Source organism: Sinohyriopsis cumingii, chromosome 17, assembly GCF_028554795.1.
Source record: "Sinohyriopsis cumingii isolate HCF-2022 chromosome 17, ASM2855479v2, whole genome shotgun sequence".
Lineage (NCBI taxonomy): Eukaryota > Metazoa > Mollusca > Bivalvia > Unionida > Unionidae > Sinohyriopsis > Sinohyriopsis cumingii.
Window position 1 is genome coordinate 16,167,627 of NC_142977.1, and position 16,314 is coordinate 16,183,940.

The 16,314-nt window shown below is 34.8% G+C and overlaps 1 protein-coding gene across 4 annotated transcripts in view; it reads left to right on the top strand.

Annotated features, from left to right (window-relative positions):
- The window catches only part of LOC149777811 (protein GPR107-like), a 103,416-nt gene that overhangs the window by 46,174 nt on the left and 40,928 nt on the right, over positions 1 to 16,314 (top strand). For all 4 annotated transcript variants that reach the window (XM_089938873.1, XM_089938874.1, XM_089938871.1 and 1 more), the window contains exons 6-8: positions 2,004 to 2,111; positions 3,417 to 3,550; positions 15,473 to 15,548. In XM_089938873.1, coding sequence (XP_089794999.1) covers positions 2,004 to 2,111; positions 3,417 to 3,550; positions 15,473 to 15,548 — 318 coding nt within the window. The remainder of the gene's footprint in view (positions 1 to 2,003; positions 2,112 to 3,416; positions 3,551 to 15,472; positions 15,549 to 16,314) is intronic.

Below are 16,314 nucleotides of genomic sequence, written 5' to 3' on the forward strand. Positions count from 1 at the left end.
ACTCGAACTCTTCCCTAAAATGATAATAATCATTTTACACACTATTTCTCATACTTATAAAAAGTATTTTTATGGGTATGAGAAAAATACATGTACATGTCTTTAAAATTTCAGGAAAAACGCCACGATCATATTTATATATCGTATTATACTCGAATTCATACACGATCTCTTCCCCAAAATGATAATAAATTTTTTTTGGTTCAAAGTGCAGAGAACAAATTGCATTTGTGAACTTGCGTTACCATAATGGTAAAATATTTTTATAAAAAAATAGGAAATCAATACCGAGTTCATAAGTAAACCCCATACAAATGTAAAACCCAAGAACTAAGTGCAGTAAGCCTGCAGTGGTCACGAGTCACTTTTATAAAAAACAAAATTTAAAAGCTGAATGCATATACAACTTCATATCATTTCAATTTCCAGCTAATAAAGCGGACATTATTTACTGGTAACATGTCCGATAATTTTGGCATAACACTTCAAGAACCTAGTGATATTGTTCAATTTTAGAAGCTATGCCACGATCGTATTATTTTAAAATTCACATGCGAACTCTTCCCTAAAATGATAATAAACATTTTACACACTATTTCTCATACTTAAACAATATAATTTTTCCCGGTACGAGAAATATACACATACATGTATTTAAAATTTCAGGAACCACGCCGCGATCATATTAAATTAAAATTCATATGTGATCTCTTCCCCATAATGATACAAAATTTTTTATTCACTATTTCATGTACTTTGAACAAAAAATATTTTTTCATGTGCGAATGAATATACAAAATTTCAGGAACCACGCCACAAGCGCGTTATATCAGAATTCGCATTATAGCAGGGCACATTTTGCGAGGTTGCACTGTATTAATATCATACTTCCTGCCAACACAAAAGTAGATCATAGTAGCCTTATCTAATTATAAGTTCTAATGACTTCGCAAAGGTTTTGGGTTATGTCGTGACAGGATATTGTATTCTGTTGAATTCTTATGATATTTTTAACCTTACCACTTATTTATTTGTTGTTATATTACTTTTATTATTAGATGCAAAATTTTATTAAGATATCACAGGTTTACAGCAGTAATTAGTGTCTTACATCATCACATGTATTAAAATCTTTATCTTGCGAAGGAAAATTTGTCATTTCTGCAATGATTTTTATTCTGTGACAGAATCATATTTTCATACTTTCTCTGTCCATTAAGACTTTTCTGGAACTTAATTATAAAGCAGAGATATGGTTTCAAATTTTTTTGACATGTTTTGTATGTTAAAAAAGGCACGGCATAGTTAAAGGGCAGATAGGAAATAAATGATTGCACATCAGTTGCTCCAGTTATTTCTTGTGGGGTATCAGATTTATAGGAAGATTGGGAGTGGCACATGGTCTAAGGTCAAATGCCCAAGTCATCTAAAAGAGTGACAGTCACATGGTCTAAGGCCAAATGCCCAAGTCATCGAAAAGAGTGACAGTCACATGGTCTAAGGTCAAATGCTCAAATCATCTAAATGAGTGACAGTCACATGGTCTAAGGTCAAATGCTCAAATCATCTAAATGAGTGACAGTCACATGGTCTAAGGTCAAATGCCCAAGTCATCGAAAAGAGTGACAGTCACATGGTCTAAGGTCAAATGCCCAGGTCATCTAAAAGAGTACATGGTCTAAGGTCAAATGCCCAAATCAGCTAAAAGAGTGACAGTCACATGGTCTAAGGTCAAATGCCTAAATCAGCTAAAAGAGTGACAGTCACATGGTCTAAGGTCAAATGCCCAAGTCATCGAAAAGAGTGACAGTCACATGGTCTAAGGTCAAATGCTCAAGTCATCTAAAAGAGTGACAGTCACATGGTCTAAGGTCAAATGCTCAAGTCATCTAAAAGAGTGACAGTCACATGGTCTAAGGTCAAATGCCCAAGTCATCGAAAAGAGTGACAGTCATTGCACTCTAGATAACAGAGTTGAAATTTTTTACAAATATTTATTTCAGTTTCTGGTTCATATGATGAGGGATGCAGAAGAAGGTGTGTACAAGCTTTATTTTCTAAATTGTCATGGGCTGAATGGAACAGTGGAGTCATCAAGTATTGACCTAACAGTATGTATTCTTCATTTGTGTATTTTATTCAGGGTATATTTAACATGACTTTCATTTCATTTGTAGTGTTGATAATTGGTGGGCTTCAAAAATCAAGGAGGAAATTCATTTTTATCACATGACTAACATTTTATTTTGGTTAATATAAACATATAATATTTTTTAATATGACATAACAAGTAACAGAAGATCATATCAGGCAGAACATCATTCTAAATGTATTTCAAAGTGTTTTTACCACTCTATTTCTATGGATTTATCAAGTAAATCAGTATTTAACATCATGTAGTAAATATGATCTTACAGTTTTGGTAATTTCAAATAAAATTTATATAAAACTTGGCAAATAATTCCATAAGGACCTTTAAGTCCTTGAAGTGCAGTCTCTAATATTTTCCCCCGTTAGCATTTCGATCTTGATGTTGATAAATTATTGTTTATGGATTATACTTGTTTTACAATTACAAGATAACTTCATGCATGGATGGTCACTATGTGTCTTTGCACCTGTGGAAGGATGACCTCAGCTGTTTAATTTTCATGTATTTCTAACTATTACATATTTGATATAATCATCAACCCACCCATAATCTCCTATTACAGGAATACCGTTCAGTTTAGACCAACTGTTACATATTTGATATAATCATCAACCCACCCTTAATCCCCTATTACAGGAATACCCTACAGTTTAGACCAACTGTTACATATTTGATATAATCATCAACCCACCCTTAATCTCCTATTACAGGAATACCATTCAGTTTAGACCAACTATTACATATTTGATATAAACATCAACCCACCCTTAATCTCCTATTACAGGAATACCCTACAGTTTAGACCAACTGTTACATATTTGATATAATCATCAACCCACACTTAATCTCCTATTACAGGAATACCATTCAGTTTAGACCAACTATTACATATTTGATATAATCATCAACCCACCCTTAATCTCCTATTACAGGAATACCATTCAGTTTAGACCAACTATTACATATTTGATATAATCATCAACCCACCCTTAATCTCCTATTACAGGAATACCATTCAGTTTAGACCAACTGTTACATATTTGATATAATCATCAACCCACCCTTAATCTCCTATTACAGGAATACCCTACAGTTTAGACCAACTGTCTTATCACATTTTATCAAGCTGTTGAGTAATTATTGATGGTATGAAAATGCTCCAAGAATGTTATTCATCGTTCTGAGTCATTAAATACAGGTAATTTGTAATGGATCAAGGATCAACCTAACTGATATAGTTTCACTTCTCTGTGCTTTGTTCCAGGTGAATCTTGTTGAGCACAATGTTGGAAATTTCCTTTCTGCAGGAGAGATACCCATCCCTTTGCTTTTCTTTGTCTCAGCAGCTGTTTATTTGGCAGCTGCATTACTATGGGCAGCTGTGCTTCACATATACAAGTAAGTACTGAAGTGACATGATACAACACTGATTTGCTTTACTGGTCAAAGACTAGGAGAGTCTGGGTATTTTTTACACACCTTGTACCATATATTTATTCCTCCATAGGCAGTCACATGCAATTTGTTATTCCAGAAATACTGTGGTGATGTTAATGAATTATTGTGGGGATAGTAATGAATTACTGTGGTGATGTTAATGAATTACTGTGGTGATGTTAATGAATTACTGTGGTGATGTTAATAAATTATTTTGGGGATGTTAATGAATTACTATGGGGATGTTAATGAATTTCTGTGGTGATGTTAATGAATTATTGTGTGGATGTTAATGAATTACTGTGGTGAATTACTGTGGGGATGTTGATGAATTAGCATGGGGATAGTGGATTACTGTGGTGATGTTAATGAATTACTGAGGTGATGTTAATAAATTATTTTGGGGATGTTAATGAATTACTGTGGGTATGTTAATGAATTACTGTGTGTATGTTAATTACTGTGGTGATGTTAATGAATTATTGTGGTGATGTTAATTAATTATTGTGTGGATGTTAATGAATGTGGGGATGTTAATGAATGAATGTGGGGATCTTAATGAATTACTGTGGGGATGTTAATGAATTATTGTGGGGATGTTAATGAATGAATGTGGGGATGTTAATGAATTACTATGGGGTTGTTAATGAATTTATGTGGTGATGTTAATGAATTATTGTGTGGATGTTAATGAATTACTGTGGTGAATTACTGTAGTGATGTTAATGAATTACTGAGGTGATGTTAATAAATTATTTTGGGGATGTTAATGAATTACTGTGGGTATGTTAATGAATTACTGTGTGTATGTTAATTACTGTGGTGATGTTAATGAATTATTGTGGTGATGTTAATTAATTATTGTGTGGATGTTAATGAATGAATGTGGGGATGTTAATGAATGAATGTGGGGATCTTAATGAATTACTGTGGGAATGTTAATGAATTATTGTGGGGATAGTAATGAATTACTGTGGTGATGTTAACGAATTACTGTGCATAATTTAATGAATTACTGTGGGGATGATAATGAATTATTGTGTCGATAGTAATGAATTACTGTGGTGATGTTAAAGAATTACTGTGGTGATGTTAATAAATTATTTTGTGGATGTTCATGAATTACTGTGGGTATGTTAATGAATTACTGTGCATATGTTAATTACTGTGGTGATGTTAATGAATTATCGTGGGGATATTAATGAATTATTGTGTGGATGTTAATGAATTATCGTTGGGATATTAATGAATTACTGTGGTGATGTTAAAGAATTACTGTGGGGATGTTAATGAATTATCATGGGGATAGTAATGAATTACTGTGGTGATGTTAATGAATTACTGTGGTAATGTTAATAAAATTATTTTGTGGATGTTAATGAATTACTGTGGGTATGTTAATGAATTACTGTGCATATGTTAAGGAATTACTGTGGTGATGTTAATGAATTATCGTGGTGATGTTAATGAATTACTGTGTTTATGTTAATGAATTCCTCAGGTGATATTTATGAATTATTGTGGGGATGTTAATGAATTACTGTGCATATGTTAATGAATTATTGTAATGATGTTAATGAATTACTGTGGTGATGGTAATGAATTATTGTGTGGATGTTAATGAATTACTGTGGTGATGTTAATAAATTATTGTGGGTATGTTACTGAATTATTGAGGGTATGTTAATGAATTATTGTGTGGATGTTAATGAATTACTGTGGGTATGTTAATACATTATTGTGGGTATGTTAATGAATTATTGTGTGGATGTTAATGAATTATTGTGGGGATGTTAATGAATTACTGTGGTGATGTTAATGAATTACTGTGGTGATATTAATAAATTATTGTATGGATGTTAATGAATTACTATGGGGTTGTTAATGAATTACTGTGGGGTTGTTAATGAATTACTGTGGGGATGTTAATGAATTACTGTGGTGATGTTAATGAATTACTATGGGGTTGTTAATGAATTTCTGTGGCTTCTGAGGTTGGCTTGCTTTGTAATAAAATAACCTTTGTATTGTTATCCTTTAAAAAGATTGGCTTAAAAGTATCCATGGTTAACTTCCGTGGTCATCTTGCTTTGTAATAAAAGTAAAATTTGTCTTTGATATCCTGTCAGTAAGTTCCAACACTTAGCTTAATGCTTGCTGCCAGTTGTGTTTATTCACCACATGGGGTTCTGTTTGCTTGGTATGTGTATTCATAATTAATACAAATGGGCATTGATGTTTGTGGGTAAATAGTATACACAGCAATAACTTGATTAATAATACTACTTGTAACCCATGCTAGCAAAAAGATTGTCATTTGCACTCTAGTGAATGTATTTTCAAATAATGATTTTATCATATGTGAATGGAGATGCCTTCAAGCATTTGGTTAATTATTTCACGCTCATTTTTGCAATTTTGTTGGATCCAGTTTTCAGTCGGATAACATATTCAAACCTTTGAGTAAAACCAAACATGATTTGTGTCTGACATAAGCTATACAGGCTATAGTATGGATGTTTACTGTATGATACATATACGGAGTTCGTGGATATATATTTTTTTCTTTTATGCTCATGATGAAAAAAAGACGAATAAATGATAACAATAGAAGGTTAGTTTCTTTCATTTTATTATCATATGAGCGTTTTGTTGATCTATTTTATTGTAACATGCTGGGGGGCACAAATTCAACAAAAATTTATTTTGTTTCTTAAGTCTTGGGATATATGACATAGGTGTGAAAACATTTCACCATATGTTCTGGGAAAAGGAAAAATAAGTTATTTTATTGTGTCCCAATATATGAGGTAAATACAGTATTCAACTAGTGATGCATTACCAAATCAGCATGAGCAATAGATAGCTCATTATTTTTCACTACAGGACAAGTGTGTGTTAAGTATAAATAACCACTGAAATATGGAGAACAGAAACAATACTGTTTTCCATTCATTGGTGATATGCTTTCTTGCTTTTGTTACAATTAGGCAGATGATCTTCATAAGGTCAAGGGACCTGCAAAAGGAGCCCCAGCAGGGTATAGAATGATAATGTACTTATGTCTTTCAAAAATATCAAAATGAAACTTCCACATTTTGTTGACTGGCTTATGATTACTTTTTGTGACAGGCCCGGTGGCAATTCGATTAGAATATGGGAATGCCAGATCTAAATTTAGGCGATCCCAGGGTGTCATGCTACAATATCTGATTTTTTTCAGTTCTGACATCATGCGTAGATCTGAGTATTGCTTATAATGGGAGGGATGATTGCTGCTGCCACATGAAATTAAAAAACTCAAAGGTTCCATTGATTTGAGAGATCCAGTAATAAGCCTTTGACCTCATGGAATTTGGAAGTGCAGTTTTTGCAACTGAACTAAAGATCAATAAGATCTAAATTTATTTTATGAAATTTTTAGTTGAACTTTATGTTGGCCTTTGCTGTTATCAGTCTCAGATCACACTTCTGAACATGTCAAATACATTTTGTCGAAGTCGACAATGCCAGTACTTGATATTTTCTTATTCACTGCCTCACTGAGAAGTTTCCATGAAGTTTCTTATAACTTTGATTTGAGACGCCTTTCTCTGCTCATCATCACTGAAGCCATATCATTATTTAGCCCAACTCTCATTGCCTTTTTCACTAACTGCTGAATAGAGGATGTGCAGCAGCAGGCAGTGCAATAACTGCTCCTCGATCCCTAATTAGCCCCTCTTTTGGCTTTTCACCCACTTCAATATCTGCCACAATAGAGATCAAATTGTAGGCAGTTGGAGAGATGGCCAAATAGTACTCAATGGCAGCCCAATTTCAGATGACAACAGACTTAAAAGTCTTGGATGCAAAATAATAAAGGGACGGGAAACCATTGTTTCTCCTTCACCAAGCCTCCTAACAAAATTGCCAGGAACTTATAACCCTGACCTGCCTTCTGAAAATCTACCTGCTGACACATGATTTCTACATTTTTATGTCTTGGATCAACCTTTTTTTCTGCAAATGAACACAATCCAAGTTGTTTTGGAGGGGCTTTGGGTATTGTTTCTCCACTCATCCCTCCCTCTCTTGTAACTCTTCAGGATGGAGATTGTGGCTGATCTTGGGAAGGCAGAAATATTACTGAAGGGGATAAGTTTTTTACTTTCTGAACATGTGGTAGAGATAGTTTGAAAATCAAAAACTCGCCAGTATTTTTTTCATTCTTTTTATGGTGCCAAAAGCAAATGGCAAACTCAGAACAGTGATAGATCTTAGCGGACTCTACAAATACATAACTGCACCAGAGTTCAAGATGGAAACATCATTGTCAGTATGGCTTTCCATCAGAAGGAATGGAAACATCATTGTCAGTATGGCTTTCCATCAGAAGGGATGGAAATGTCATTGTCAGTATGACTTTCCATCAGAAGGGATGGAAACGTCATTGTCAGTATGGCTTTCCATCAGAAGGGATTAAAACATCACAGTTAGTATGTTTTTCCATCAGAAAGGTGATGGAAACATCACAGTCAGTACAGCTTTCCATTGGAAGGGATGGAAACATCTTAGTCAGTCTGGCTTTCCATCAGAAGGGATCAGTTGCAATCTGACCATCACATACTTTTTGTACAGATGCCAGCTCATTCATTTGGGTGATGCACTTGTTTCAATGTTTCAGGAATGTCAGTGACAGCAGAAGTCTAGAGATGAAGATACAAAGACTATAATGAAAGCCTTTTACTTTTGGAATGATCAGCTATGTGGCCAAGTAATTTCTTACAATTCTGTGGATGTCACCTACCACCTCAAATTGGGGTGGGTGTGGGTGAGGTACTTGTGTGTGAGCAAATCGCCCCACCTCTGAAACTTTCTTTGCCAAGACATTTGCCAAGACATTCCTGGCAGAGTCAATGTTTTGGCCAGTTCAGTGTCAGGAAGGGGACAGACTCTTCATGCTAAGGTGTCCCTTCATCCTTTATTCTTTCATTACTTTTTTTAACACTTTGGGGGTTTCCAGGGATCTCTTTGTGATGAGGCAGATCCACAAATTGCCAGCCTTCATCTCTCCAATCTCAGACACAGAGGCAGACACCATTGGTACTCTTGCAGTCTTGGGTTGCAACTTACCTCCAATCATTTTGATCCCCAAACTAATTAAATATGGAATCAGACCTCCACCTCAGATGGGACAGGTCCTGGGTGAATGATCTACTTGACCTAGTGATAGATGTCCCCTGAAAAATACCAGTGAGGCCCAGCCTTTTTAAACAACCCCAATCAGTGTGTTTCATCCCTGCTGGACAGGCTTCTCCCTCATGCCTTGCTCTTGTTAGGGAGCCTTGTGAAAAATTTACCTTCAGTCACTGAGAGAATCACATGAGCTAGAAGTCCCTCCACTTTAAAGGCTTACAAAAGAAAGTGAGTTGTCATCAGGGGCTGGTACAGAGCCAAAAAGTTCATCTCTTTGATTGCTCCGATATTTTAGCTTGCAAACTATTATGTCTGGTTTTTGGAGGAGGAAAGGTTGTTGTTGTTGTTGTAGGGTTTAACGCCATTTTTCAGCACATGATAGGCTATAAATGGCAGCCAGTATTAATGGTGGAGGAAGAACCCGGGAAAACCCCGGAAAGAACCACCGACCCACGAAAAGCTACTGGCAAGCTTTCTCACATACCCACATTGGATGAATCCGAGACTCGAACCCATGCAGACAGAGGTGAGATGGCAGTGATCCATAGCAGAGAGCGCTTTAGACCACTCGGCCACTCGGGGCCCCCAGAAGAGGAAAGGTTAGCACCCATTACTTTCAAGGACATAAAGATTACCTATTCTCCTATTACATTTCTCCTAATGTTTTGCTATCTATCACCTATTCTCATGATGTTTCTTCACCTGTTACCTATTCTCATATTACATTTTTCCTAATGTTTCTCTATCTATTACCTATTCTCGTATTGGTAATGTGATTGGGAAATATATTCAACAGAGAAAGTTAATGTTTTAGTAAAACATGTTTTTCTGAGAAAACTTACCTGAACACATTGCAGTTAAGCTCTCCCCCACCTCCCTAGCATGTGATCATCCTTGTTGTTGTATTGCTGAAGCTTAAACTGGTAAACATCTGGTATATAGGTGGGAAAGGGGAGGTAATTTAGAAGTTTCCTGCTTTGTCTTTACAGGGACTTCCCAATATATGCAGTTTCGATTTAAGCAAATATTGCATGAACGTAATATAAAAACTTTGTAGTGAAGACTAAAAAATAATAGAATTATGTGTCTAAAACAAAAATTAGGATTATTAAATGGCCGAAAAGAATGGTATTAGAGTTAATGAATAAGATGTTTTTTATTGAAAGTGAAAGGCTGTAAAACAAACAATTTCCAGTTATGCAATTTCAAGATATGTGACCACTTATGGGAATGCAGCTATCTCATAAGTTGGCGGGGTGGTGGGGGAGGTGTATCTAAATGTTATGTGATGGGAAAGACAGTATTTTTCATCTGTCCTGAGGAGGGCCAAATTTGACATGTTGAGTTTATTTCTAATGTTAATGTAATCAGACAAGTATTTACTTTCTGCATAATAATGTTAGTTTTGCATAATAAATTTGTATCATTCTTTGTGGGTATCTTGCACTTGTGGTAAGGAACAGTTGATTCTTGGGTGAAAAGGTCGAAGGTCAAGGTCACTGACTGAAAGAAGGAAAATGGTTTATTCGTCTTACTAAACCACTGAAAATGTTTTCTGTTTGAAACATTCCACTCCATTATGGAGGCAATGTTAATAGTCTTTCAAATAAAGCTTGAATTAGTAAACATCTGGGATATGGGTGCAGAAATTCTTCCAAGGTGCGCGATCATGTGATCCACACAAAATTTGTATGAATTCACGCACTTGGAAAGTGGTGATCGACTTAGAACTCCAGCAAATTAATTTCAAGTTATGCATATGACAATGTACTCTGTGCAGTATACAACTTTATTCTAACATTAACCCTTAAAGTCTTGTAAAAATGGTAGAAATACTGTAGTGCTTGTTGCAGCAACGTTTAATTTTCATAATTTACACATCTGCATCTGATTTGTTTGGCTTGACATGAATGGCTTTTAACTAAATGTGTTTGGTACATTGGGCCCTTATAAAAAGATTTGTATTGAAGTTTGAACTTTGCATCAAGGAAGTTTTACAAATACTCGTTTATAATATGGGCTATCTAGAAGACCCAAAATGGTCAGTTTACAGCATTGTTCATCTTTAGATGATGATTTAGTATGACAAATTCTGGCCTATTATTGTAATGAAAGCAATTTATTTTTTAAGTTAGAAAGTATATCAGATTATAGGAGCTGGGAAATTGTTAATGGATATACCATTGATTGTCAACCAAAATGGCGTTCAATATGAGTTCACTGTACATGATGGATGGACAAAAACAGTCGGCATGCTCGCCAACCCCTCATTTCAGAGGTATTTTGAAAATAAATGTTGAAAAGGCAGACGAAGAGACCAAATTAAGATACAGACAATTTAAAAATTAAGTGCACTTTTCATTTCTTGAATCAGAAAGAAAGAGAGAGATGGATATTTAAGTGTTATGTAAATATTGGCCATTTCCTTCTCCCCTCATTTTTGTTCTACTTGCCCCTTATTCTTGTGACAAGGAGGGGAATGTCCCTTCATGATAAAATCCTGGGAACAATTCTTTGGGTGGCCTCCTAGTGAGGCAAGGGAAGTATTCTGTAAGGGTAGGTTTTGAGAGGGTGTTACCTAATGTTGATATGATTGGGTAAGTATTCTTGGAGGAACATAATTTACTACAAGTTTCCTTTCTTTACAGTAAATTTAGTTTTGCATCACAATTCAGGACTAAACTTATGGCTGCATGCATTTGAAGTAAAATAAAACCAGTTGATTTCAAATTCCAAAGGTCAAATGTTAGGATACCTGTGGCTGAAGAATAAAAAATGGCTTCTTCACAAATATTTCAGTTTTCAACTCATGTACCTTCACCAATGATTGTGGATGTCTTGCACTTAGGGTATGGAAGTTACCTTATGATGTTGGGATCAAAAGTTAAAGATCAAGGTTATTGCAACTTTTAGCAGATTTTGTTCTAGAGCAAGTTCTGTGAACAGAGTTTGTGATTCGCATTCGGTTGTAAAGGTCCAAGCTTATGTTCATAATTCTGAATAAAAAAATAATGGTATCTCTGAAGTAAGTTTAGTTCAACATTGTATAATTTGACCAAATCCTAGTATTTCTTTTATACTGAATTATTAAATATGGGGTGGATGTATACTGTTATGTTCATGGTACCCTTGTTTTTCATTACCCCCATCCATTTTAATGCAAGATAGTGTTGTTTGACAGTGTTTTCTATGCCCAAACCACAAAGGTGGCATATGATGGTACCCTTGTTTATTTTTTTCCTGTCCATCTTAGTTAAATTTGTGGTCAGTAATTTCAGGTTTTGTGGTGGCATATTATGGTACCCTTGTTTTTCATTACCCCCATCCATTTTAATGCAAGATTGTGTTGTTTGACAGTGTTTTTTATGCCCAAACCACAAAGGTGGCATATGATGGTACCCTTGTTTATTTTTTTCCTGTCCATCTTAGTTAAATTTGTGGTCAGTAATTTCAGGTTTTGTGGTGGGGCATATGTGTTACATGAACACTTTCTAGTTTTTTCTGTCACCAGCATTGCATAGGCAAGACATACAGACCTCTTTTTCATTGACATTTGTTGATGTTGTATTCATGACTGTTGATGTTGATGTTGTATTCATCACTGTTGATGTTGATTCTTGTATTCATCACTGTTGATGATGATGTTCTATTCATCACTGTTGATGTTGCATTCATCATTGTTGATGATGATGTTGTATTAATCACTGTTGATGTTGATGTTGTATTCATCACTGTTGATATTGTTGTATTCATCACTGTTGATGTTGTATTCATTACTGTTGATGTTGCATTCATCACTGTAACATTTTTGCATTTAGCTCAGTTTCTTTGACACCATTGTGTATACAGTCATGAAGTTTTATAGGTGTATTCATATCGGAGGGTACTACTCACCATGAGCAAAAGTATGTCACAGTGACTTATTTTTGTCACTCCGTATTTAAATTAAAGCTTTTTTGCAATGTTTCTCTGATGCTGTTGTCTGTACAAAACTATCATAACACTTGACCAAAATATTCATTTTGTAGGTTACTACTTACTGGGCCATAAGTAGGTCATATTTACTTAGTTTTCATGTTTCAGTAATTAAGCTTTGGCATTTTGCTTATTTATTCTGATACCCTTGTATATAGCCATGAAACATGATGGTTATATTTATTATGGAGAATCTTATCCACCAGTATAGTCCTGAAATTTGATGTGCATTCATTTTGGGAAAATTAATCACCTTACTGACCTTGTTAAGGTCACCGTGACCTACTTTTCTATGCTTTAATCATGATGCAAGGTTTTTGGATTATGTCATGGCAGAGCAGGTATGATGTAGCATTTTTTAGAAATTGTGTTTAATTTTTGCTAAAGGCATTATGCTATATGATTTCCACACTTAATGGTACATTTTTTAGATATAAGTCATTTATATGGTCTTCTTTAAATTGTGGCAAAATCACATTTATAAATTATTATTAAATGGTACAGTGTGACTTGCTATAACACGGTATTTGGGAGCCATAAAACCAGACTGCGTTATATGCTGAACCATGTTATATGCAACCAAGTCAGTTAGCTGAAGAAAATGTAACCCCCCCAAAAAAAAAAAAATTGGGGGGGGGGATAATAAATGCGGGCGGTAAAATATGTGCTTCGTCGGCACATTTACCATCTTGAATTGATGCATATTAAATGAGAAATACACCTGTAGTGAAAACAGAGAAGACATAATATAATAGTTTACTTTATTTAGAGAACCATGAATTGGTACATATACTTGAATCCCGTTTATTTATAAATGTCTAATGTATAGCATGAATAGTATCAAGACCGTGTACTCACCTGCGAACCTCATCATATACATTGAATCCACAATACAAGTGATTCCATCGAAAATATGCACACACAGCTTTAAAATACTCATTAATTTTGTAACAGGTCATATTGGTCTGAATTTAGTGGAAAAACATAGCACAATCACATAACAAATGATGAAGCACATTTACTTTAAAGTACGTTCCAAGTCGGTAAAAGTTAGTTTGCATTTTAAGCCGCCGTTGGCATAAACTTTTTCCCTACAAAAAGGAAACTTTCACAGCACAGTTAACATGTTCCAGTCACGTTGGAAAATGCAAAAATCCATCAGATTCCATCACTTTTATTTAAGTTTGGTACTGACTTCCTTTGAAGAAAAGTTCTTGGCTGTTATTGAAAGATTGTAGACGGCTTTCTTTGATGAAGGGTGCATGCGTCGTTGAAGTCACCGCTAAAGGACAGCTTTGGAGAACCAAACAAATGCCCCATTTCTTATTGTGGTGGCAACATCAAATAATTGAGACTGGTATTTTGTCCATTTGCTGAGCACGTTTTCATAACAGTCAGTGCTTCAAAGGTAATCTGTTTCCTTTGAAATTTCAGCAAACTATTTTATCTGGGTACATTTGTAAAAAGGAATTGGCCATCATTTAGACTATTCTAGTTACTGTCCATCCATGCCTACTGAATAAACCAATAAGTAAGATGTATTTTTTTTTCCTTTGTGGTAGCAGCGTGATGCTGCCTTCCACGCATCCATCTGAAAATTAACAAAGGGTCAATGGACGATAGAGACGCAGGTGTTGTGATGACAGGGATTATTACAGAAAACGTGAGCGTTCTGAAGAATTTAATTCTGAGTGAAATGAAGAAGAATTTTACTTACCATCCACATACAAATGTCAGTCTTTGTAAATATATTAATTACTAGCAAGCGGCCAAAAATCTGATGAAAGATAGATTACGAGACAATGCCTCGTCCGGTTGATCTCCATTACCAGAAATGTCAACAACAAAAAATCAGATATTTCACAACATACAGAACTCATGCTAGATGTCAGGATAAGTGGATTATGATATAACAGTGCACTGTTTAGATGGTTTGTCAGAATAGACAAAGAATATGTTTATGTAACAATTGATAAATTTCAGTGCATTTTATATCCAGTATGCGGCTTCCTTTCATGGGGCCTCTGAATTTCCAAACCAATGGTTGTATATAAAGGTTTAAACAGCCAACAATGTCGCCAACAAAAATAAAAGCCACATGGTATGTTTTGCAGCCAATAAGGAAAAACAATCCAAGTTTGCGACATTGGTGAAGACCTACGCGATCCCAGAATAAACTTTTTATGCATTTTTTCTTCTTACTTTTAAGAAGAAAAAAAAATCTTTTTCGTGTACAAGAAAAATACATAAAAAATTTCAGGAGCCAAGGCAAGATCGTCTTGTATTATTCATACGCGATCTCTTCCCCAAAATGAGAAGCAACTTTTTACGTCTTTTTTCTTCGTACTTTTTAAGAATTTTTTTTCTGCACAAGAAAAATACATGTCTATGAAATTTTGGGAGCCATGCCATGACCGCATTATATCCGAATTCGTGTTATAACGGAGCACCTTATAGCGGGGTCACACTGTATATGTCACCTTAACAGCATTGGCTTATCTGGGCATGGGACAAAAAAATCTCAGCAACAACTGGAAAGTTTGTCCATTTTTAGTGGAATGAGTAAATCTTGTAGATCTTTCCTATACTCTTAAGTAGGGATAGCTATATTTATTGTTCTTTTAGTTTACTTAACACCATAATGGTTCATAAATTGAGAAAATAATTTCATCGGTTGTAAATTTCAGCAGTGAATGAAGCAAGGATCACAATTATTTATTATTTTCACAGGAAAGATGTGTTGAAGATTCACTACCTGATGTTATTAGTGGTGGTATTTACAGCCCTGGCTTGCTTTTTCCATGCTGTGAGTTATATGTAACATTATTTGGTCTGTGTACCATTTCTTTATAACTAAATGCATCATTTATATGTATACAGACTCAGACTATAGTGAACTTTGCTATCAATTTTCTAAAGTCTTTGTTACAGAAAATGACCTTTGACTTTATCAGATGTATACGTGTAAGCTAATAAGAAATTCGTTACCTTAATGAATAATAATACTGTGGATCTAAAATCATATTTTATAGCCACTCCTATACATTTATGGCCTGCAAATAGAAACAAATTTTCATTCAGTATTGACCGGTAAAATCACATGGTTTTGGTGTTCAAAACTAACTGAAAAACTTACTGGCGGCAAGACCAGTAACATCCCAAAGAATTTGGCCTGACTTGTTGACCCTAGATTTTCCTTCTTCTTCATCAGATATATTACTCCTTCTTCACACATTAGGAAGACATCTGTTACTTACAAAAGCCACCAGAATATTCATTGCCTCTTTAGGCTTGTTTGAGTGAGGTGGTGCATCTGCTCCTAAGTATTACTGAAGAAAATATTTTACTGCAAAAATTTGTTTCCATGATTTCATAATGCCAAAATTAATCAATTCACAAAATTATGTAAATTTAACTGTTGGGTTTACATTTGAAACACATATGAAATTGCGCCAAAAAATCACCACTTCTTGAAAAATCTTTTCTTTAGGATCACATGAATGCTTAATTGATCATAAGTAAATAAGGGTCTAAACCAACAATGACTTGTCAGTAAATAAAGTAACCTATGA